The sequence below is a fragment of the Grampus griseus genome, assembly GCF_964374135.1.
Source record: "Grampus griseus genome assembly, chromosome: 1".
Taxonomy (NCBI): domain Eukaryota; kingdom Metazoa; phylum Chordata; class Mammalia; order Artiodactyla; family Delphinidae; genus Grampus; species Grampus griseus.
In genome coordinates this window covers 168,808,842-168,834,005 of record NC_139017.1, presented here as the reverse complement: position 1 = coordinate 168,834,005, position 25,164 = coordinate 168,808,842, and the positions used below count along the sequence as shown (strand labels likewise).

Below are 25,164 nucleotides of genomic sequence, written 5' to 3'. Positions count from 1 at the left end.
CATGATGTTCTCAAAATACCGAAAAGCCCTGTGTGTGCTGCTCCATCCTATTACCCACTTGGCTGAGCCTCGTCCACAGCCTCCCCTGCCCTGCCACACCACCCAACACCGGCCGTACCAGGCTGATGAGCGTGTCATACTGCAGGGCGGAGCCAGAGCTGGCTGTAACCACACTTGCCCGGAGGAAGATCCCCTGCTCCTCCAGCAGCTTCTTGATCCCGCGCACATGGGAGTCGAGGGTGTGCAAATCCCGGAGCTGGCGGTATTTCTCCTTTGACCCACAGATGAAGAGCAGAAGTTTGCGGACTTGCCGGCGCACAAATGGAGTTTGCTGGATCATCAGGTACTTGAGGGGAGAAACGACACAAAGAGTCAATGACTCTGGAACTGTATCTGTACCAGCCACAGCGCCTCGGGTTTTCATGAGCTGTTACTAAAAACTGGTAACACAGACCAAGCTACTTCCTTGCTGTCAAGCTAGGCCCTGGTGAGCTTTAGTATTCCTTACAAGGACCAGCAGAAAGACAGGCACAGAAAGGAAAACGTCAGAAAGGGAAAAGGAGCAACATGCCTGCTACCGCTCGTGGAGTACTTAGGAATCTACAGGAGGCTGGTCTGCACTCCAGCCCAACCAGAATGAACGCGTGAAGAAAAATAACATTCAGAATCTCTCTTTCAGGTAAAAGAGGTGGGGAAGAAGCTGCGCCGTTACATCTACATGACTTGAAATGGCTGTTTGGGGTTTGCTAACATTATTCTTCCCAGAGTTAATCTCATGCTTGCTGTGCAGGTTATTCAGCCATTTCCTCTCGGCTCCAAAGCCACCCCACCACACCCTGCTCTGTGACGTCTAGTCCAGAACTAAAGCTAACTGCGCTGTTTCTTGCCGGCTGGTCCCCTCTTAGGTTCTGCCAGTGGGGAGCACTGGAGGGACACCAAAAGGCAGGAGGGAGAGAAGGGACTTGCTCCTTCCCACCTGCCTGCCATCCTAGGAGCAGCCCTTCACCCTAGCGGCCTCCAGCATCTCTTCAACAGTCAAGGACAAACCAGGTCCGGGCGGTCCTGTTCACCGGCTTCTTTTAGAGCTTCCAGACTCCACCACATCACACCCCTTCCGGGCTCCTGAGGTGCGAGCAGCGGCAGCCCCTCCTCAGCTCCGCCGGGCTCTCCTCTGCACTCAGGGGGCTGCTGCTGCTGCTGCTTGCGGCTACTACCCGTGTGTTACCACAACGTTCCCTTTTTATCTTTGCTGTTGTTCTTCAGTGGCTGCTTAACCAATTCTCTATATTAAAATCTCTCAGTTCATTTAACTAGTATACTTTCTGTTTTCCAGGCAGAGTCCAAACTATTAAACTTGTCCATTACCACCACATGTGGCCGAAGGTAAGTGTAGAGAACCAAACACTAAAGTGGATGCTTGCTCTGACACACATCTTCCACAGTTTCACCACACAGTACACTCTGGAGGGGCAAGACCTAAATGGTGGGAGGGACTCTGCTGGGGGAAATACCACCTGATGGTTAGGATGCAAGGGAGCCACAAAGGCAGTCACAGCCGGTGTGTCCTCTCCTCGACTGGGACCTTCACTTACCTCTGAGAGAAAGTAAAACCACGAATGATCAAAGACAGGAGGTGGGATTCGAGAATTGGTGTCAGCGATCTTTTTGATCTGGTATGGCAGCCTCAGTACCATCTCTGTGAGAAGCTGAGTGTAGGCCTCAAACACATCGGCAGCATGGCCCTGGGAGAAGAACATTTGTATAAGAACCTGTGATTGACAATTTCCCGACCGCAGTTAGGAAAAAGGCTGGTCTATTGCTCACTAGGAGAACCTCACGCTGGAGATGGTAAATGGCACCTTTCAAAGCTGGAGCCTTCACCGACGGATAGTTCAGTTTACAAACCCAGGAAGACCCCAGGCTCCTGGGGGCAATTTCATTACATGCAAAGCTTATTGTGGAGGCAGATCTCACTGCTCTTTAAAGTTCTAACATTTCACTCTGGTTTTTGACACTGGATTGATTTTACTCTGCTTACACAAAAATTAGAATAGGAAAAAATTGAAAAAACAGTAATGGAGAAGGATTTCTGACTTTCTATGAGATGTATTCCATTCCCTAGAACCAAAGTTTTCCATGACAACAAGAAACATTCGTGTAACCAAGGGGGTGTCAAAGATCACTGAACTCAAGTCGATATCCTGGGCCCACACACAGAGGCAGGGGTACCGAGAGATTGAGGACAACGGAAACAACAGCTATCCTACAACCTGTGTGGTCCCCAGAAAGAGACTGTGAGAGTTTGGGGGCATGTGTCCCACATATTCAATCACCAGCTGTTTATCAGATCTATGTCAAGCACTGGGCGTGTGAAGAGAAATAAAATATGGTCTTTGCTGATAGTCTGGAGGGGAAGACTCCACATGTGTGCACAGGGTGCTCTGGGACCCAGGGAAAGGCCATCTCGCTCAGACAGCAGAAAAGTGTGTTCTGGGGAAAGATCCAATACTTGAGCTGGGTCTTGAAGAAGGGCTAGGAGTTAACTAGACAGGGGAAGGAAGGGATGCAGGAGAGGAAAAAATTTCTGAAGGGACAGCATGTACGCTGGGAGAGACACACAGATTAGCAGGGCTGCATGCAGGGGTGTTACAGTTGATAAAGTAGAGAGTTAAGTAGATAGCTGGATCGGCAAAGAACTTTTTGGCTGAAAAGTTATGGAAAACCACTAGAAGGTTATACAAAGAGAAGGACATGACCAGATTCACAATTTGTGCCCTGTTATACTCCCATACAATTCGAAGCAGTCCTGAGTATGCAATAAGCAGCACAGCTACCCCAGGCCATCTTGCTCCACTACATGGACTCCTCCAATGGAACAGAAATGGTAATAATAATTAACATTTATTGAGCACTGCTACGTGCTAGGCACTGCGCTTTACAAACATCACCTCATCCAATGCTCACAACAACTCTATAAAGCAGATACTATGTGTATGCTCATTTTCCAGGTGTGCCAACTGAGGCTTACTACGGTTAGATAGAACTTCTCCAAGCTTCATGGCTGGTAAGTGGGAACACTTGTTCCCCAGGGACATGTTCCCAGACTCACCTGACCAGAAAGCCCATCTTCTAAACTAGGGCATCCTGTAACAGCAGGGGGAGTATGTGACATCCTCGGCTCCTTCAGCACTACTCACTGAGACTGAAGAGGACAGTGCCCTAGATGAGGGACAGGAGTGGTTCACTGCCCGGGGAAGGACCTCACCTTCACATACTGGCGGAGGAAGAATGGGCTCATGTCGGGTGGGGATGACGTAGTATGTGGTTTCAGCAGCTGGCTGGTAGCCACGGGTTCCTCATCGTTCTGCTGGCTCTTCCAGTACTCCAGCAGGGACTTGAGCACGTGCAGGCAGTAGTCCACAGCGCCAGAGCTCAGCAGGGCTGCTGCTGTGGCACTGGAGATGAGGGAAGATGACTGGGGAAAAACCAGGGAGAAGCTAAGAATGGCCTGTAGAACAGTGTGGCATTCAGCTGAGTGTTGGGGGTAGGAAACGCACTCACAACAGCCTTAGGAGAAGCTGTCATGGAACTGAGGGAGTCAGTCTCTTGAGTTAAAAGTTTCCCGACTACGGGCTTCCCTGGTGGCACATTGGTTGAGAGTCCGCCTGCCGATGCAGGGGACATGGGTTTGTGCCCCGGTCCAGGAGGATCCCACATGCCACGGAGCGGCTGGGCCCGTGAGCCATGGCCGCTGAGCCTGCGCGTCCGGAGCCTGTGCTCCGCAACAGGAGAGGCCACAACAGTGAGAGGCCCGCATACCGCAAAAAAGTAAAAAATAAAAAAAAACAAAAAAACGTTTCCCGACTAACTCAAACATTTCCCCCACTCTTCTGAACAGCAGCATCATGGTAAGAGAAAACAAAGGAACACCAGTTCCCAAATCTAATCTCCCTACACATATGTGCCAGAGGCCAAGGAGGCCAGGATTAGATAACCCTTCCACCTGCAGGGAAGAGTTTTCTCTTTCTCCTTGGGCAGCTAGAAAAGAAGCCCATTTATGTTAAAAAGAGAGAAAACTTTCCACTATAGGCATTCTTTGCAGCCCCACCCTCCTAGTAGAGGCTCTTTCCATAGAACCAGATTCCAAAGGAGATGGGGTGAGTGATCACATGAACAGAAAAGCGGGAGAAAAGCTACTGTAAATAAAACCATTAGGAGAGCCTGGCAAGCCCCAGCCACCCACACAGCTCAGAAGCTCATTAAGATTGGATGCAGTTCAGCCCCATTTCTACCTTCTCTGCTTTGTGTTAATCTCCTTTCCACCACACACCGCTGCTTTCTCTCTGCTCTATTACCATACCTTATAGCAACATACAGGAGGGGAATCCTCTTAGCCACTCTGCGCCTTGCAGAACAGTCTCCTGCTTTTCAATAATGGAACTTCCAAACGCTTTAACCGCCCCCAGTGGAGGGATTGTTGGAAAAGATCAGAGCTTGGAAGGGACCCCGAGAAAGGTAGATGCTCTGCCCCTGAGCGGTGGCAGCTTAGAATGCTACTGCTCTCAAGCGACAATGGCCTGGCTCTAACAGAGGCCTCTGCCCACTGCCCGAGTGCCAACCAGACAATCCTCTTTCCTTTCCCCACACCCATTAGCCCAAAGCAAGATACCTCGCATATGGAAGACTTGGATCCGGATTTGGTCCTGGACATGAAGACACTCAGGAGTCTCATCACCACCAGATGGACCTCATTCAGGGCACTGCGTTCGTTCTTCTTGGAGACGTCCTGGGGACAGAGGCGGAGCCCAGAAGACCACACTTACTTTAACCTTGAGGCGTCCTCTCAACAAGATTGCCTCACTTGGACTCAGAGACAAAACAAGCTCCAATATACCTGTGGTCTATATGTGGATGATCTAGAGTCTGATACACCTAGGAAGCCATGTTAAGATACAAACAACCAGTTCATTGTTTTCACCCTGTGGAGCTACAAAAGGTCTATGAGGGCAGGGACTTGGTCTTGTTCCTCATTTATAGCCAGAGCCAAAAGTATGCCAGGGCCAAAGCAGGCACTAAAAACGTTTCTGATGAATCAACACAACTGGAGCCCTCAGTGGAGGGTCACCCCTTGAAATTAGGTGAAGTTCCTCTAAGAGAGGAATGAAAAACTGAAAACTGATCTCAGCCAATCCCTGCCTCTCACACAATATGACTCTCAAATTTCACCTTCTTATCCATGCCCAGTTCAGCAATAAGCTGGGAGAGCAGGTTGTCCAGGGCCCCCTTGTCTTTCTCATCTTCTCCATCCAGATCTGTAGTAAGCATCAGAATGACCTGGACGTCAACAGAGAGATAAAACATGAAAGCCAATTCCCTAAAGAACAATTCTAAACAGAAGGTGTTTCAGAAGAAATCCCAGTCTTCCTGACTGCCCTGTCAATCATAACAATAATCCATGAAAAGGTTCTCTAAGTCCTAAGGTAACCAAAGTTGAAGTGTCCAGAGTCAGAAGAGTCAAATTATGGCATATGCTACCCTTGGCATCACAGAAAATGTTCTGCAAAACTAATTGACTAGCCTACACTATACTATATCCAACCAAAGTGGCTTAAGAAATGGCACTGTGGTATTCTAATTAAAGAACAATTTTGCCTAAGACGAAGGCAGCTAGTGGGGGAACAGCTATCAGACGACACTCTACTACTAATATTAATGAAGAGTTACTAGGGCTTCCCTGGTGGTGCAGTGGTTGAGAGTCCGCCTGCCAATGCAGGGGACATAGGTTCGTGTCCCGGTCCGGGAAGATCCCACGTGCCACGGAGCGGCTGGGCCCGTGAGCCATGACCGCTGAGCCTGCATGCCCGGAGCCTGTGCTCCGCAACAGGAGAGGCCACAACAGTGAGAGGCCCGCGTACCGCAAAAAAAAAAAAAAAAAAAAAAAGAGTTACTAGACATTAAGAATCTCTGGAGCAGACTTTTGTTCCTGGCTCTGTCAATAACTAGCTGGATGGCTGTAGAAAATTTTTAATTTCATTCTCTGATCCTCGGCCTTCTCATCTATCAAATGAAGGGCTATAACTTGCAATTCAAAATTACATCCATTATTCTATGAGCTAATACCAAACCAAGTCTTACAGAGCCTCAGAAGGAGAGCTGTGAGCATGCTTAAGGATGGTCCAACTCTGATGTGACAGACCCAAGTGAACTGAGGGATACCTGCATGTATGGAATGGCCCGGACACCTCCAACACTTCGTAACTGGGGCAAAGTTTGCAGTAGTCTCTCCAACAGCATCAGACGGACCATGTGCAGCCTACAAGACCAGGGAAAATACATGAAACATGAGCTAATACACAAACACTAACCAGCTGAATATAGTTCTTTCCTCCTGCCACTGACGTAAAGAAGGAAGCTACTTCTTAGGAACAATCCTAGCATTAAAAAAAAACAAAAAAAAAAAACTGTTAAGACATGCCTTTGGTGTACCAGCAACATAGAAGGAAAAATCTCACTCTGTTAAAGTGGAGCAAAACTATTCCAAGATACAACTGATGGTACTGAAAACTTACTACAGGAAAGTTAAGATATTTCTCAAGCAACCAGGTCCTAGCTGTTCTCACTATTCAAACCAAACCTTCAACAGTAAGCTCTATGGCTTTTCCCAACACGTGGCCCTATTCTGCCTCCAGGCATTATTTTCTGGAATTCTCCCGTCTACAAATTTTACATCATCCAATTGTATAGTGACCTAGCCCTTTTTTCTTGCTTCCCAAGTCCTTAGGAAGGCCAGTCACTGCTTTGCCCTCTCACAGCTTAGTCATCATTTTTCCTAGTATAAAATTCAATCTCAGCATCAATACTAGAACCGTGAGTTCTCCCATATATGCAGTTGGCCACTACCTAGCCTTCTTCACCTGCAGATATACAGCTGGGCTTCTGTAGTATAACAATGTGTGCTTCTGGATCGCTAGTGGATATGCTGATTCAAGAGGACCAATATGAAAATTAATTAGGGTCTTGTCAACAAGTGGGCTGGCAGTCTCACCTAACACAATCTTACACAGATTAACAGTGCATTTGCTAAATCAATTCATGGATTCACTCTCAAAATTAATAAACCATTTTGCTTCATTTTACTTTACGTGTGTAAGAAACCACATGCCTTCATATTTTTTAAGTGTGATTTTCATGCATTCCATATCCTAGCAGGTATCCAGAATATTTTCAGTATAATAAAAGTCTGAATGAAAATAGAGTCTTGAATAATAAATGACAATTGTTCCAAAAAGAACTTGAAGGAATGAGCTAAACAACCTTCAGAATATAGTAATACACAAAAGCCCAGGCATGCATCTTCAAATAATTAGACCAGTTGTGTGAGGACTACAAATGAATAAAATTGCTCAGGAACAGATAAGGTACAAGTGATGAAAGGTGAGATGACAGCAGCAGCTTAATACTTTTAGGATAAAACATAACAAGTTCTGAGATGGATTAAAATCCTCAAATTTGGAGAACGTGCATGTGAATATATACAGAAAGGAAAGAGCCAACATAATGAGTAGAGTCTGGATCTGGACCAAGATCATGCCAGATTACTGACTTCTCAAACTCTTAAGACACTAGTACTCTTGCCACTTAACAAAAAAATTAAACAGTGTACCAAAGTTACAATTCCCTCCTCGTGACAAAGTAAAACCAATTCAGTTATTCTATTATTTAAAACAATAAGTTACTTAACAATTCTTTAACTAACTTATTCCTGAAAAATACAGTTAACTTAAAACAACTTTAGAGAATTTCATTAGCAATATGGCTAGGTTACCTAAATTGACCCTCCAGCTAAAAACAAATGAAAATCCTAAGAAGATGTAACAACATTTTCGAAATAATGAGTCTCAAGAAATTTCAAAGGATCGAAATCACATAGTATGTTCCCCAACCACAGTAAATTAAACTGTCAATCAATAACAGAAAAATAATTAGAAAATCCCCAAATGTTTGGAAATTTGGCAACATATTTCTAAATAGCCCATGGGCCAAAGACTAAATTACAAAAGAATTTAGAAAACATTTTGAACTGCACAGCAATGAAAATACAACGTATAAAAATATGTGAGCTCCAGCCAAAGCAATGTTAAAGGGAATTTTAGAGAGAAATATATAGCTTCAAATATGTATTGAAAAAGAAAGGTTTAAAATCAATGATTTAACCTTCCATCTTACAACGCTAAAAAAAAAACCCAGAAAATTATCCCCCCCCACCAAAAATTAAGATACTAAAACAAAAAAGTTAGTAAGAAGAGAAAGGAAATAATCAAGAGTGGAAATGAAACAGAAAGTAGGCATACAACAGAGAAAAATCAAAGCCAAATGTTGGTTCTTTGTAAATAAAGTTGATAACTTCTAGCAAGACTGACTTTTTTGGGGAAAAATATTTGTTACCCATACTAGAAATGAAAAAAGGTATATCACTACAAATCCTAAAGACATTAAAAGGATGATAAGGTATATTATGAACAACTTTATGCCAGTAAAATGAATGAATTCCTTGAAAAGCACAACATACCAAAATTGACACGTGAAGAAACAGTAATAATTCTGTGTCATTTAAAGAATGAATCTATAGTTGAAAGTCTTCCCTTAGAGACCCAGGTGACTTCACAGCTCAATTTTTCCAAGAATTCAGACGAAATAAAACCAATCTTACACAAACTCTTGTAGAGAACAGAGAAATGGGAAACATGTCCTCACTTACTTTATGAGGCCAGAATAACATGAACACCGATACCTGACAAAAACACTTCAAAGAAGAAAAATTACAGGCCTAAATAAAATATCAGCAAATCAAACCCAGTGATGCAAAGGGTAAGACATCACGATCAGGTGTCCCCAGAAGGTTGGTTTGATAATGGAAAATATCAATTACTGTAATTTACAACCTTAAACAGAATAAAGGAGAAAAACATAATCAACTAAGCGCCACAAAAGCAACCGGAAAGCTTCAAAAACCAACCCAAGATAAAATATCTCTCAGCAAACTACTATCAGAACTTAATTTGATAAAGAATATCCTAGAAGGGCTTCCCTGGTGGTGCAGTGGTTGAGAGTCCGCCTGCCGATGCAGGGGACATGGGTTCGTGCCCCGGTCTGGGAAGATCCCACATGCCGTGGAGTGGCTGGGCCCGTGAGCCATGGCCGCTGAGCCTGCGCGTCCGGAGCCTGTGCTCCGCAACGGGAGAGGTCACAGCAGTGAGAGGCCCGCGTACCACACACACACACACACAAAAAAATTAAATAAATAAATAAAAAGAATATCCTAGGAAACCTTCTAGTTAACATCACACTTCATGGTAAAATAGGAAACCTTTCCTCCTGTGTCTGGGAATGAGGTAAGGATTTCCACCATCACTACTTCTCTCCTACCCAATACAATAAGGCAAGAGAAAACAGTTAAAAAGTGTAAAGATTGAAGGGAAGAAAGTTGAATGTCATTATTTACAGGAGACAAGATTGTTCATGCAGAATCTGTGGTAAGAATTAATCTAATTACCAAACCCATAATTAGGATTAATCTAATTATCAAAACCGATAATTAGAATTTAAGTTAATTTAGAAAGATCACAGAATACAAGGTCAAAATAAAAGCAATAATGAGCTCACCAGCAATCAAGAAATTACTAGGCCAGGAAATGAGTGAAGACAGAAATCCAGAGGGGTAAGCAGAGCCCTGAGACTGATTTCAGGGCATCCGAAAACTTGAGGCTATGATGCACTAAAGGCAACTTGTACATCAGGGTGCTAGGACCTTACAAGGCGTCTGGACTAGGAAAAGACGCCTAGAATCTGCCCCAAGTGAGGAGGGTCTTCTAAGAGAATCTCATAAAAAAACACAGAAGGCTACACCCTGAGTTTAAAAGTAAACAAATATACCACTTCCCCCCGTACCACTTTTTCCCCATACAGGAGTCTGCAAAAAAAATTAGCTGACTCAAATCCTGACGCTGAGACAAAAGGAGGAAAGAAAGAATCAGCTGCTGAAATATAGTCTAATCTATGTATCTTTTTCCTTTTGGTTAACACTTTTTGTGTCCTATTTAAGAAATCTTTGCCCACCCTAAGTCATGAAGATATTTTGTCTTCTAAAACCAGTAGGGTGTTACCTTTTGTGTTTAAATCCATAGCAACTGATTTTTGTGTATGATCAGGTCAAGACTCATTTTATTCCATATTAATTTCCAACCAACCTATTGCCATTGATTGAAAAGACCATCTTTTTTCCACTGTACAGAAGTCTCATCGTGTCATAAATCAGGTCACTATGTATGTGTGAATCTGTTTCTGAACCCTAGTCTGTTTCGTTAATCTATTTTGTCTATCCTTGCACCGATATCCCACTGTCTTACTGAGCACAGCTTTATAAGCTACAGTTGTGTGGTCCTCTAATTTTGTGGGTTTCCTTCTATATTGCCTTAGCTAATCTTAGTCCCTTGCTCTTCCAAATAAATGTCAGGATCAGCTTGTCAGTTTTGACACATATATAAAGCCAGCTAAGATTTGTGACTGGGATTATACTGAACCTGTATCACTGTTAAGACAATTGTTATCTTTGTAATAATGAGTCTTTCAATCCATAACATGGTATATCCCTTCATCTATTTAGATCTTCTTTCATTCCTCTCAATTAGCTTTTATAGTTTTCAGTGTAGAAGTGTTATATATCTTCCAAACCTATAACTATGTATTTGATGTTTTCTGATGTCACTCAAATAAATCTTAGGAAACTATAAATAACTAAGCAGAGGAATTTAAAAAAGAAAGAAAAGAGATATTAAGATACATGAAGAGAATATGATGGTCTAACATCTACTGAAGTCCCAGAAAGAGAAATAACAGAAAATGAGGCAGAAGCAATGCCCAATGAGATTAATGAACGAGATATTTGAATGAGATTAATGAATGAGAAGTTTCTAGAATTAATAAAAGACACTAACCCAAACATTCAAGCAGGACAAATGTAAAGAAATCCATCCTAAACCTATCCTAGTAAAACTACAAATAACAGTGACAAGATAAAGACCTTAAAAGCAGCAGTAAAGACATTGTTTTCAAAGAAGCAATAATTGTAACAGCAGGTGACATCTCATTGGCAATAACGATGGATACCATTTTCAATTCTGGGAGGATAAAACCATCAACACAAAATTGTATACCCATCAAAAATACATCCACAAAATGTAAGTTAAATAAAGACATTTCCAGACTAACAAAACCTGAGATTTTGAAACCAGGGGACCTCCCCTAAAGGAAAATCTAAATGACATACTTCAGGAAGGAAATGATCCTAGATGGAAGGTCTGAGATGCACAAAGAAAACATGGGCATAGAAAGTGGTAAACATGTGAGCAAATCTAAACAGACACTGACTACGTAAATTATATAAAAGAGCAATAATATCTTGAAAGCTTTAAAAAGACTTTTCTGAAAACACAAATATAATTGCTTAAATTGATAAGAATGAGCAAAGTATTCTAAGGTACTCATTCAGAAAGAAGATATAGCTCTTAGTTAACTTTAGTTTTGGTTAAGTATGCATGTTGAAGTGATTAGTATAACTACTAAAAGACTGGAAACAGAGTGAACGACCTCCAAACTTGCAAAGTTGGGGCAGGGGGGAATGAGAAAAGAGCAAATCAACCCACAAGAGGGCTACAAAGAAAAAGAAACACAGAAACAAGCAGAACAAATAAGAAGCACAAAATAAATTCAACTGTATTAGTAATTAACATTAGTTATAAACGAACTTAACTGTTCCAATTAAAAAGCAAAGATAGACTGGATTAAAAATATTTTGAAAAATAAACTTCAAAGAACCAAAAATCACAAAGATCACATTATCTGAACACATGGAATTAACCTAGAAATCACATGAAGAGGAAAAAAAAAGATTAAGTAGAAAATGCCTTTTAGGTTAAGCAGTTAAGAAACAAATCCCATCAAAATATCATCAGTTAACTGAGCCAGAGGTCATCTTCCCCAAAGGGATGCTGCAAGAGTTTAAGTGGAAAGACACAGGGAATAGAGGAAACACTCACTGATGCTCTCCCAAAATGTCTCCGATCCCTGACTGTTCAGTTACCTCTTTTTCTGATAGAAATCATTCAGTTCAAAATACTGATTTCTGCACTAATGCAATAACTATGGGCCTCACCAAATTTAACAAACATTGTATCACGAGTATATTCTTAGGTTTCTTTCCTTCCTCCTCTTCTATTTCTCTAGTCACCTCTTGGTTTAACATGAACATTCCTCCACCAATCCAGTACCAAACACCACCAGAATTTCTTCAGGGGCCTGGATTAGGACTTTATGGATTACTTTCAATATGCCAAATGCCCCACCACTGGTATTTCTAGTCATAAACTTGTATTTGCTGTTTGATCTCTCTATTACCTAATAAACATGCTGAACAAGCAGTTATTTCTAGTATTTACTTAATCACTATCACTTTTGAGCCCAGAACAGTGTCACTTATAAAGAGAATGCTACAAAATGAGTGTATGGTTAATGATGAAACAAGAAAGATTTGACTGAGGAGGATACGTGTTTTTACGACAATCCCTTTACTAAGGGATATAGGGGGGCCCTACGCGAAGAACCACTTTCTATTCTCTCTGCAATTGATTTGATGAAATTCTAATTAGGACCAGAAGACAGACCTAGAACACTTCTTAAGGTTTTTACACTGTTTCACGAGTCTATTACCTTTACATTTCAAAAGAAATAAACTGTTACCACCACTCCACCTCCTGCAACTGATCCATCATCCTATTCCTGAAACATTCTCCCCTAGGAAAGCCTCTTGAGTGCAAGTGGCCAGCTCCTGACCTGTTGCTAGCGTGGACATCTCCTTCCCCTTCCCCTTCTCCTTCTCCCTCGGAGCCATCTCCTTCCTGATGTCCGGTGGTGGTGCTGATGGCGCCAGTGCTTGAACTGACACTTCCTGGTCCAGCTGGATGCCCCTCTGCTGTGGCATCACCATAAGCACTGCTCCGGCCAGATACTAGAGGGAAATGGTTTAAAAAGTGCAAATCAACTCCCAAAGCACAGTGGAATCCAGTGCATTCTGAAGTCAGCAATTACCTGACTGGTAGCTTTAGAAAATTTTTTTCTTCTGTGTGAAGGTCAATAAGGATTGAATTCACGATTTCGGTCCCACAGGACTAAATGACTAAATGACTCTTCTGGGTACCCAAAGAACAGAAGATCCACCCACAAGAACAATTAATCTCAACTGTGGATAAATTTCCATCTCATACTCCAGAAGAAACATATACTGATTTGGGAATCTCAAAATTATCAGCTACTCTATATCTCTTCCACAAAAAATTTTCATATCCAATTTTTAAGCAGAGACTGATTTTTGAGATCAAACCAAAATGGCTTGTCATGCTTCCTCATTCTAGAATCCCAACCCCCACCAGTTAGTACAGATGGCCTGCTATATTAATATACCAGATCATTAACAATGGGACTGCCCAAAATCTCTTCCCCAACAGAAGCAGCAAAAACCACCGTAGGACTGATTTCAAAGTCATACCATAATTGTTTTCAATTAATCATGATTTGGGATTATGTATGTCATTTCTTTCTTCCACTAACAGATAATTAAACTTCCCCTTGCTGAAACCAATCCTAGGGCCCAGGCAGGGATTTCTATTTTGTCCCCACCCTCTCTGCCCAAGGATATCAGGACCTCCAGCCACATTACCACTGTGCTCGCCAGCCACCGAGTCCACTGCACTTCCCCCGCTCTCCGAGCCCACACTACCACCGTGGTCAGCAGGGGAGGTCCGAAGGGTGGAACCATCAGTTGCTGCTGTGCTGCCCTCGTCGTCTGAGGCTGGAGCTGAGAGAGTAACGAGAGCTGTTACAGGTAAAAACCCCTCTTCGGGGCAAAAGCATCAAACTACATAGTGCAGAAGACACAATGCAGTTTATACATCCTGTTGTCAAAGAAAAAAGGGAAGGATTTGCTTTGCTGGTTAATCACTAACAGGAACAAACACTATACATGGTGCATTGCAAACAGTACTTAGACAGAAGTGAAAACCCAGTTCACTGGGCATTTCCTTCGCTGTTACATCACAGTGCAAGTAAAACAGTGCAGAGATTCAAGAAGAATCTGTGACGTGGACACTCAGTTTTCTAGCTAAAATGCTTCACGGTCACCATAGTCTAGGTGTTACTGACACCTGCTGAGACTGGAAAATAGCCATTACCATTCAAAAGCATAGATTCTGAATTTTCATGAGATTTGTTTTGCAATCAATTTATGCTTATGCTAGGAAATCACTTATCATGAGCTCTCAAATCAACCCTGTCTGTTTTTTTAATCAGATGGTCCAGAGGGGAGCTCATTCGGAAATTTCAAACTTCCTAATGATCCTCATCAGATGCTAATAACGAAGCAAGGAAATTCCCCAGAGACAGCCACAGCATCCAGGATCAGGGCTGAGCTGAGACAGGAGGAAAATGCTGGATGAGATACATGGGGGAGAAAAGCCAAGACAGCCACAGAGCACAGTAGGAACATAACTGGCACAGCACAACAGTGACCCCCAAGCCTGAAATGACAGCAACTAAAGAGACCTAAGGAAAGCAACAAGCCACGACAGCAGGCGAGAGGGGACAGCCAGTTTCTCCCTTTCTTATCTATCCAAGATAAAACGCCCAAAACAAAAAAACAAAGAAAAAAAAAAAAAAAACAAATAGAGGGACACATCAGTCTGAAAACTCTCAATCAACCCTTAAATTACTCAGGGGCTGATTTTCCAGTAGATTGTTCAGATGTTCCATCCTCCTCTATTTGGTCCAACTCTCCGCTCAGGACATATTTTTTTTTTATCAGATTAGGAAAAGTGATTGAAAGTACACACAAAATGAGGTCTGAAGATTTCCTATGCATTTGAATTGTCCATAAAAACCCTACCCACCAAGCTCAGATCCCACGCTGACCTGAAGTGTAACTCAGCTTCTTGTAGGTTCACTTTTATTTGCAGATGAAGAGAAAAAAGTTAAAAGGTTTGAGCTCCATTTCTTGTCTCCCTTTTGAAACTGTCTAAAATGTTAGAACTCTGGTGAAGAACCCTGAAAGCTGTGATTTAAGCTCTAAAGCCGATCAACCTGCAAGCTGTTCTCTTGGCCTTTCCTTGGGGAATTAGCTGAAGCCAGGCAGCATGCAAAGTGTAGGGAAGCAGAGCCATGAATGCCTTTGCCAAGCTGCATCACTATGCCTTCCACACCCGCATTTCTAAAGCAAAGGCACAAGCAGGAAGTCCAGGATGGCCTGTCAAAGCAGCTGCCCATTACACTCTCACAGCGTTGGAAACGAGGCCTGAGGGTCCTGGGGCCCTGAGCCGCGCTCCTTGCTGTGGACAGTTACCTGATGCTGTGGTGTCAGAGAGGGTTCCTGCGTCCAGAGAGGAAGAGCTGGGTGCCTGGCCGGACAGCCCCAGGCTCTGCAGGCCCAGGGCACTGCTGCTGCTGCCTGGGAAACAAGTGGAGAGTGAGCACAGCATCCCCTCCAGACCCCATCCACAGCGCCGCTTGGCCACCTGCTGCCCTCAGGAGTCTAAACTCACCAGCGTGTGACCCCCTTTGGCCTAGAGGAAGTTACTCAACAGTCATTGCTGTCCACCCACCAAATTTAGTTACAGAGATGGTGGAAGCCTTCCTTCAGCTCAGGCAGGACACAGGCTGGAGGAATCTAACAGATTTGGGAGGAAACAATCCAAAAGACCAAACTAACAGAAACTATGAGATTGGCTCCCAGACTAAAAATCCCACCGTGATCCCTCTCACTCTCCACCTGTATCTCTGAACAGCTCTCACCCAGATCAACCTCTCCCCAAATCTGGGGACGAGCTAAGTCAGCTGGATATCAGTAACTGCCAAACCCTCTTTCCTGTGCAAGGCCAACGGGCCACTGTGTTCCTGGCATTGCCTTCTACCTTGCTGGTCCTGCTGCAGGCTCAGGGCAATGGCTAGTTCAACCATGGTCTCGTCATCTGCATCAGGCGGGATGTCCAGCATGGGGGGGAAGCCCTCTGCGCCTGCCAGCAGGGCCTCCAGGGGAGAGGGGTTGCCATTGTTGACATTTTCAGCTGTCTCCAGGACCATCGACTCAGACTGCAGAGAGAAAGCTCTGTCAGTGTCCTGTGGTAAACGGCAGCTTGTGGAAGTCCACTGAATAAGAGCTAGAGGAGAGTTCTGAGGCTCCTCCTCCCCTCTCCTGCTGCCAGAGACTCACCACCATCTCAAAATCTCCATGGTCCACCTCACTCTGTTCCTGGCTTTCCTGACGGATGTGACCACCATTCGGGATCCCTGACGACTGCATTTTCTCATCTGCGTCATCATCGTCATCATCATCCTTGTCTCCTGAGTCAAAGAAACCCCAGTCACCTGAAGGTGCTTGCTCTTTCCTCCCTCGGCGTGTGGTAAGATAAGCTATTACATAGCAAACAAAAACCAAGACAAGCAAGCTACCAGCTAGTGCCCTGTGCTTTAGAGATAAATTCCAGGGAGCCGTGCCTGGCCTTGTTCTCCTGCTTCCTGGACCTAGCAGGATCTGGGAAGGTGGGGCTGGCAGTGACAGCCTGCTCCACTTAGGAGAAGTCTTTTCCAGCTGATGAAGGAAAACAAAAACAAAAACGCTTGGATTCCATAAAGCAGAAAAATCTAAGACCAGCAGGTCCCATGAACTTGTGCCAACCCTCAAGAGACCTGGACAAGACAGGGAAAATAATACAATTGAGATGTTTCTCTATTATCTGTCATGGCAGCTTGGAGTGTTATCTTACTTTTTTTCCCCCAAAACAACTGGGTCAGTGAGATTTTCACACTACATAATCATTAAGAGAAGAACCAATTGTGATGTGAAACCATCGAATAAAAGCTGGTTCTTTCAGCACAGCACTACAGGTCCTACCCGGACCAGCTTCTGTATGAAGGGGAAAAGCCTTCTAAAAAGGGAGAAGCCCAGGTTAGACTCCTAATTATCAGAAAAGGATGGAGACCTTGCCTTCCACTCAATGGGCTGAAAAAGTATGTGGACGTGACCTTAACTGGAAACATAAGCTATCCGGACTCTAGCTTCTCCACAGAGAAAAGATGCACAAACTGTTGCCTGACTCATCAAAAGCTTAAGATGAATGATACTCAAGGAAGGTTGTCTGAAGATCGTGAAGCTGCATGCGCTCCTCTAAACCTGCACCGGACCACACAGTAGCCACAGCCACTAGTTACAATGTGGCTAGTCCACATGGAGATGTGATGTTAGCGTATATAGTATGCACTAGATTTTTTTTATTATTGGAGTATAATTGCTTTACAATGTTGTTAGTTTCTGCTATACAATGAAGTGAATCAGCTGTATGTATACCTACATCCCCTCCTTCTTGGACCTCCCTCCCACCCACCGCCCCGCACTAGATTTTTAAGACAGTACAAAAAAAATTTTTAAGAATGGAAAATATTTTACTAATAATTTTTTATATTAATTATGTGTTGAAATAATATTTTTGATATATTGGAATTATCAGTAAGTTAATTTCAAATATTTCTTTTTACTCTTTATCACGTGACTAAAATAAAATTTTAAACTATATATGTGACTTTCATTGGAAGTTTAACTTCTGAGCTAAACCAAGTAACCAGAGTTACACAATATACTACTGCTAAGATTTAGACAATTGGTAGAACTGCTTTTCCTAAAATGTTAAATGCTATGTCCTTGACTTGTATCCAAGTGTATCAAGAGGGAAATCTCTTGTGAAATTTACTGTCAATCTTATTGTAGGTAAGTCCCCTGAAGATACTACCCATTAGGCAACAAAATGGACCCTTAATGTAAGCGCTTTCATGCGGGGAAATTTTTCATTTCCTGAAAAATGGTGGGTTTTTTCTTTAGTCACTGTGATTTTTGAACTGTTCTCATTTTATTTTCACTCTGGCTTTTGGGAAGCTTTCAGCCAAAAATAAGATCTTCACTTAACAACCATGTAGGACTTTGTGATGTAGGTTTTATGTTCTTGGCTTGATTTTACTACTGTACCTTTATTTTCCTCTGGCCTTGATGTTCCTTCTTTTTATTCTACTTACTATGCGTTTTTTATACACCACCTTCAATTCTTCATGGAACAAGGCGGCGTAAAACAATGGATACATAACCAGAAGTCTCCAGGGCCTTGGTCAACATGAGCAGCACGTCCTAGTGCTTTATTTCCCTTCTCCCCCCGCCACACTTGCACAAGCCTAAACCCAGACCTCACATTACCCATTGGAGTGTTGCTTCGAGGGGAGGAGGGCAACGTCACATGTCTCCGCTTGTTCCTCGGCCTTAGGACTCGAATTAGAGCTTGTTTACAAGAGAAGCTCACAGCAGGATCCTGAGGTTGAAAGGAAACCATCATTCTTAGGTTTTAATATTATTCATGAAACTGCCTATAAACACTTTCCTTTCTTGGACAATCACATGCATGTGGAAGATCTGCCTGCTCTCACCTGCAACCTGCTGAATCAGGTCAGCAGTTAAGCCCATTTCCCTGACCTAGCATAGAGAAGCCCCATATGCTACATTCTTGTATCTTAGTTCCTGGTAATAGACTGGCAGGTCATTTGGCCCTGAAGTCCCTTTGGCTGTCTACAAATTGATTTTGGCTTTTCATCAGATGATCAGGCTCACTTAGCTCTGTTATAAAATCAGTACTTCCAACACTAGCTTCTATGCCAGAGTCACTGGAAATAGATCTTGATGATGTTCCTTCAGGTACTCATTTAATTAATACTTACTTAGCATTAACTATGAAGCAACCATCAGCATATTCCCTGGGGACTCAGCACTGAATAAAACAAACCAAGTCCATTCCCTTTTCAAACCTTTCTTTCCATGGAATGAGTAAGATGTTAAAGGTTTTACTGATATGTAAAATTCTTAATTCCCATTACACTCTCCTTTAAGTCTGTTTTATTTCATTAATTAGCAAACTTATAAAAAAAATTTTTTCCAGACATTCCCAGGTAAGGATTATCTGGGGTTGTAATGATACGTACAGGACACAGTAGCATCTGCATGTATATCTTGGATGCTGTATTAATACAGTCCAGCTCACAGGTACAGTAGCCATGGATAATGTCTACCAGAGCATTAACGGTAGCTTCAATGTGAGTTAGGCCTAAAGGGGAGAAATAGATGGTGAAAAAACTTCTAACTACTTGACAGTCAAAGACAAAAGTACAAATTCTTATGCCCATGTAAAGGTCAAGCTAACAAGAAAATGACAAGCACACACAGCAAAACAACACACACACGTAGAATGTAGACTGTAGGCACTGTTTGTGATTTGTTTTATTAATAGTCTCCTAAATCTCCCAAACTGTCTCCAAAAGCCTTTCCAAGTATCCTGCACCACAGAAATAAATGGGTGTCTACTCTCTACGGATATCAAGAGGCAGGACAGAGGAATGTGAAGAGCTGAGCAGAGTCTGAATGTTCCCTACTGTCTCCAAACCTTAGGTGATAAAGATGACCCTAACAGGCCTTTTGGGTTTACTGCCCAAGCAATGTCCAAACACAAATGAGTGATAGGGGTCCTTCTACTTTTCTAGATTGCTATTCAGAACCTTATTACTCTTCCACCTAAAAACCTTACTGTGAAAAGTTAGATACCAAAGGCAGCAGTAGCTTAGAAATAAAATAATTCTCTAGTATGATGTTTTTTGGGTTTTGTTTTAAATAAATAAATTCACTTATTTGTTTGTTTATGGCTGCACTGGGTCCTTGTTCCTGCGTGCGGGCTTTCTCTAGTTGCGGCGAGTGGGCTTCTCGTTGCGGTGGTTTCTCTTGTTGCGAAGCATGCTCTCTAGGTGCGCGGGCTTCAGTAGTTGAGGCACACGGGCTCAGTAGTTGTGGCTCATGGGCTCTAGAGCACAGGCTCAGTAGTTGTGGCGCACGGGCTTAGTTGCTCCGTGGCATGTGGGATCTTCCCGGATCAGGGATCAAACCCATGCCCCCTGCACTAGCAGGCGGATTCTTAACTACTGCGCCACCAGGGTAGTCCCCTCAAAGACTTTTTTAAAAACAATTATAAACACCACTAAGGACACACGCACGCACACACTTCTTTATGTGAAGTATTCAATCCGACATGAGAGATACAAGAAAGTCCTACTTCTCTGCTACACTGCTAAATTCCTCTATCAGGAACATTGATCTCACAGGCTTCTGTTTCCTAAATATTCACTAAACACCCACTCTGGAAGAGACAGATGATGAAGGCTAAAGGTGAAGAGTTCAATCTGTTCCAAGAAAAAACTTACATCAGGCTTCACTATCAAGTATCCCTTTTAACATGATACCTGGCAGGCAGGCAGGTGCCAAGAAGGCATTCTTGGGTTTGGATGCATGGAGTTTCCAGAAGTGGTTCACCAGCTGGGTGATGAAACTACAGCAGTCTCCCTCCAACTGTTTCTGAGGTTCTCTCCCCTCATCCGCTCCTTCTAAGCAGGAGGAAAAAAAAATTATTAACGATGGTAAATCTAAGATGGAATTTAATTTGTTTTAAGGTTAACTCAGGTCAAGGAAGCTTGCCTGGGGAGGGAGTTTCAAGTGGGGCCCCAGTCAATATGCCAACTATCCCTAGACTCCAGCAGGCACATCTAGGAAAAAAACAGTCTGGGAAAGGAATATCACAGAAAACATTGTATGTTAGAATTAAGTAGAAGGGGAGCATTCAGGAGCTTACAGCAGATTCAGAGATCTCAGGTGCAACTGTTCAACTTCTAAAAGCTAGGGGAACATCTGCAATTTTCTAGAATGATTCGTGAATTATAGTATTAGAGGAGGAACAGGATGATGACAGCATATGGAAATATGTAAATAACAGAACTGTAAAGGCATCAATAAGCTCTATTTGATGAAAGCAAAGCAGGTTTGGTACCCAGCCAATGTGAGGAGAGAGGAGGAAACAGAATCAAGCACTGAGAAAGGCTACAGATATTAATAAAATACTGGCACGAAATACAGCACGAAAGCAAAAGACATGATCCTATTACTTTCAAGCAACCAGGGCACAAGCTTAACTTTACCCTGAAGATCTTAAAGAAGTAGTAAATTCGGAGACAGATTATATCTGATGTCCAGAGCACTAAATAAACTCAAGAGCAATCCAAGGAGTAAGTACTGGAAACAGTATTTACTTAGAACGATACAATTTCAATGTCAAAAGCCCTTCAAGATATAAAGACAAGAGAGTAAAATCCCTGTCTCAGAGCATGATGTCAGTCAGAAGCCAGTGAGAACAAGAAGAAGATGAGAGAGTAAAGAAGGTGGTGTAGCAAGCAGATTTCAGGACCACGGCCATACAGGCCAAGTTCACCTGTTTCCATCTGGGGCAGCTTTGACTCCGTAAAGTGGACAAGGTTATTGGGGCGCATGATGGCAATGGAGCGAGCTGTGATCACCAGCCTCTGGAAGACCTCAGGGTCCAAATCCTTGCCTTCTTTGCTGGATGTGTTGAGACACTGCACAGCTTTGCTCAGCAAGGCCTGATCCTACAACAAAAGAATCACAGAGGATGAACCAAAAGCAAGGAAGGCCTGGGCGCTAAAGCACAGAGGAGAGGGGAACCGACAGACCATCAGGCTGGCTACCTCCTCTCAAGAGAACAGGTTAGTTACCACTGACTACCTGGAACAAACCTTCAAAGCAGCCCAACACAGTTCAACTTCTTCATATAATAAAACACTAAAGACGCTTAAAAAAAAAAAAAATCAAAAGCCATGAAATCAATACCGAAGTATGATAGGAAAACTAGAAATACCAGCCAATTCTCCAGAGCTACATACAACATCCCGGCTCTCCTCCCTATGGAAGTCATTTCTTCGCAGGTTCATACCAAAGCTATGTTTCCAAAACCGCCTTTCCTTGACAGGTTCAGCAGGTTAGCTCGCACTTCTCAGCTCTCTGGGTCGGAGGCACCAAGGCATCTGGGCTGGCGGCTTCCTCCTCACGGATGTGAACTGTCAACAGTCTCTCCCATTTTTAGAAACTGGTCTAACTTACTGCCTTCAGTCGCTACTTACTTTTATAGGTGAGACCCTCTCTCCCCAGATTTCCCCCTCAGTCTCTCCAACAACCACTTACCAAATTCATCACAAGCAAGTACACCTCACTGAGGGCTGTGGCACAGCTGCAGGAGTGGAAACACCAGGAGCCCTGACCTCCTGAGTGACTTCCCGCCCCACTCTTCCAGTGAGCAGCCACCCCTCCTCAAGCATCCCTCCCCTCCCTTCCTTAAATCTTCCTGATCCAATTAGATAACAGAACAAAATGAATGCAAACCAGTGGCCCATTACTGGCTTGTCCTCATTTTGAGTGATAGTTATTAATTTCTCAGGAGAAACTTTAGGATGTGTGGGTCTAATCTCAACGCTCTCCTCTCCCCACCTTACTTTGCTACGCCTTTGCTTTACATCCAAAAAGCCAACTTGCTTGATTCCCTGTCAGTACCACAACTTACGCTTCGACAGAAGGCACCCCTGATTACCTTGTGGCTGTGATAGGCTGAGCGGCTGGTGTGCAGGCTGGCCAGAAGGCTCTTGGACTGCTGCTGGACACTGGCAGGCGCTGGCAGGGACAGCAGCAGAGTGGCCAGCTCCTGAGCTGCATTCTTGTTTCTCTCCTGATGCAGAAGACAGCAGGGTTGTCACTAACCCCACCAAATCCATACAGGATAAACTGCCCACATGCTGCCCCCCACGCCTTCCTCCCTTCTCGGCCACCAGGACTAGGTTAGGCTCCACGGACCGCAAGGAGCAAAACAAAGAATTTCAGAAATTACAATCCTCCCACAATACAGGTAAAGAGAGTCCAAGGTCATGACTCCCAGAACAATGTTCTTTAATCAGAACGTTGACTATTCATCCTATTGTACAAAACACTCTCACTATGGGTCCCCCAAAAGCAGGACATAAGGCCTTAAGCTGAAGACTCCTCTGGAGCATCTTTGCAAATCAAGATTATGCTATGAATGTTCTTTAGCTGCAAGGCTTCGAGGCCTCTGATGACTCCACTGACTTCCTGCCTCTTCAGAAAGCTCCCATGTGCTTTAAAAAAGTAACTTGGGGCTTCCCTGGTGGCGCAGTGGTTGAGAGTCCGCCTGCCGATGCAGGGGACACGGGTTTGTGCCCCGGTCCGGGAGGATCCCACATGCCGCGGAGCGGCTGGGCCCGTGAGCCATGGCCGCTGAGCCTGCGCGTCCGGAGCCTGTGCTCCGCAACGGGAGAGGCCACAGCAATGAGAGGCCCGCGTACTGCAAAAAAAAAAAAAAAAAAAAAAAGTAACTTACCTTCTCGATGATTGGGCCAACAGCAAAGCAGCTTTCCAGGGCTTCTAAAGAACTCACAACCAGCCTAGGGAGACAGAAAAGTGGTGTGAGTGCAACAACCCTTCTCTCTGCCTGGTGCTTTAGCCTGCAGACTACAGTCGTGAGGACCTTGGGGACAGCTAATGAATGCCAAACACAAAATCAAAGCACAATAAGACCTGCCACAGGCACCATGCATATCGTTTCCTTGTATTACAGGCCAGAAGAAACCTGGCTCCTGCTCGGAGATCAACCTGAGGCCATGTTCATAATCCGTAACTCAAAGACAGGGCTTTTCTTCCTCAAAGCGGATAAATGTGCTTCCTCCTGCTGCCTGTGGCAGGGATCCCTGAGAAGGGCTTAACAGTCTTGATGCAATGGGACCCGAAGCTCAGGTGCCCCATAGATCAGTAGGCAGAGGGGACACACAAAGGGAAAGGTTAAAACCATCTTCTTATACTGGGAGCGCTGGGGTTATATTTTACTTACACCTCCAAGTAAGTGCACAAAGGCACTTCGTATGAGTTCCCCAAGTACGGAGAAGAGAACAAACTGTATTTTCAGGTGCACGCCAATTGCCAACGTTCAAAGGGTACTATAAAGCACCTTTAGGAAACTGGGCAATTTTCTCTAAGGGAAGGACAGGAAACCCAACCACTGAAGGGTACCAAGTGACACGCTCCCAAGGGCTCACTCCTGTGGGTTTAATGCAGCACAGTGAAAAGACCAACATCCTGAGGGCTGAAGCTCTGGACAGAGAGGGGAAAGTGTGGAGAAGGCAGCTGGAGAGAAAAGGTCAAGGGGCAGAGGAAGGCAGTAAAGAGCCAGGAAAGAGAGACCTGGGACATAAAACCACGGTGGACAGAACAAGCTCTCTGGTGGCTTTTCAGACAGTAGAACTTTTGCACTGTCCCGGCGCCCCCTCCCCGCTTCTCATCCACTGTAGAGAGGGAGCAGAGAGGGATGGGGTAAGGAAGGGGACGCCAAGAGTCTGAAGCGGCCGACACCAAGCACGCACGCACAACCCTCCGCATTCTCCACTTTGACACGGGACAGCTCTGCAGCCATGCAATGACCAGAACAGAAAGAAGCAGGAGGACTTTTCCACAGAAGCGGAATCAACGCAAAGCCACGCCATCGGTTACACCGCTCTCTGACACACACTCGCTCGTGCAGAGAAAAGAAAGAGGGCATACTAACCGGTCCAGCTTGGTTAGGGACTCAGTTTCAGAACTTGGGGGAGAAGCAAAAGAAAAAAAAGGAAAAAAATGTGAAGCTCAGAGAAACCCGGAAATACATCCTAAGCAAACAGTACAAGAATAGGGTGGGGGCGGAAGAGAGAGAGGAGGGGTGGGGTGGGGAGGCTGCGGGCAGGAGGCCGTGATTCCAAGCCAGGCTATTCCTACGACTTACAATGTAAGAACTAAACGTCTTACATCCCGCATCTGCCACGGCAAACCAGCAGCTCCCTAGCGCAAAGAAGCCAAGCGCAATGCTTAAGAAGGCCACTGGGGGGAGCCTCAGGAGGCTCTGAACTCTGCCACAAGATGCCTGGGACAGCCTCTTGCCAGCAGTGTTATTACCACATGAAATAGCTGCTGCAGAGGAAGATGAGAAGACGATGAAATCGGAATGAAAGGGAAGATTTTTCCCTATAACTTCAGCAAGACTAGATCCTAATCTATAATACTGGCTTAAGCCTCTTCTGGTCAGCAGCCTCTGGCTACTCCAAAGG

At 44.1% G+C, this 25,164-nt stretch overlaps 1 protein-coding gene across 3 annotated transcripts in view; it reads right to left on the bottom strand.

Annotated features, from left to right (window-relative positions):
* UBR4 (ubiquitin protein ligase E3 component n-recognin 4) overlaps positions 1–25,164 on the bottom strand; it is a gene marked incomplete at its 5' end in the record, with an annotated part of 127,807 nt that overhangs the window by 48,527 nt on the left and 54,116 nt on the right. The window contains 18 exons of one of the 3 annotated variants that reach the window (XM_082680317.1): positions 119–346; positions 1,593–1,742; positions 3,266–3,475; positions 4,670–4,786; positions 5,227–5,334; positions 6,217–6,313; positions 12,889–13,063; positions 13,772–13,927; positions 15,446–15,550; positions 16,014–16,191; positions 16,313–16,443; positions 18,341–18,452; positions 19,117–19,238; positions 20,422–20,562; positions 21,441–21,615; positions 22,611–22,745; positions 23,412–23,475; positions 24,630–24,662. In XM_082680317.1, coding sequence (XP_082536443.1) covers positions 119–346; positions 1,593–1,742; positions 3,266–3,475; positions 4,670–4,786; positions 5,227–5,334; positions 6,217–6,313; positions 12,889–13,063; positions 13,772–13,927; positions 15,446–15,550; positions 16,014–16,191; positions 16,313–16,443; positions 18,341–18,452; positions 19,117–19,238; positions 20,422–20,562; positions 21,441–21,615; positions 22,611–22,745; positions 23,412–23,475; positions 24,630–24,662 — 2,437 coding nt within the window. The remainder of the gene's footprint in view (positions 1–118; positions 347–1,592; positions 1,743–3,265; positions 3,476–4,669; positions 4,787–5,226; positions 5,335–6,216; positions 6,314–12,888; positions 13,064–13,771; positions 13,928–15,445; positions 15,551–16,013; positions 16,192–16,312; positions 16,444–18,340; positions 18,453–19,116; positions 19,239–20,421; positions 20,563–21,440; positions 21,616–22,610; positions 22,746–23,411; positions 23,476–24,629; positions 24,663–25,164) is intronic. The other 2 variants (XM_082680318.1, XM_082680319.1) reach the window with 2 other exon arrangements.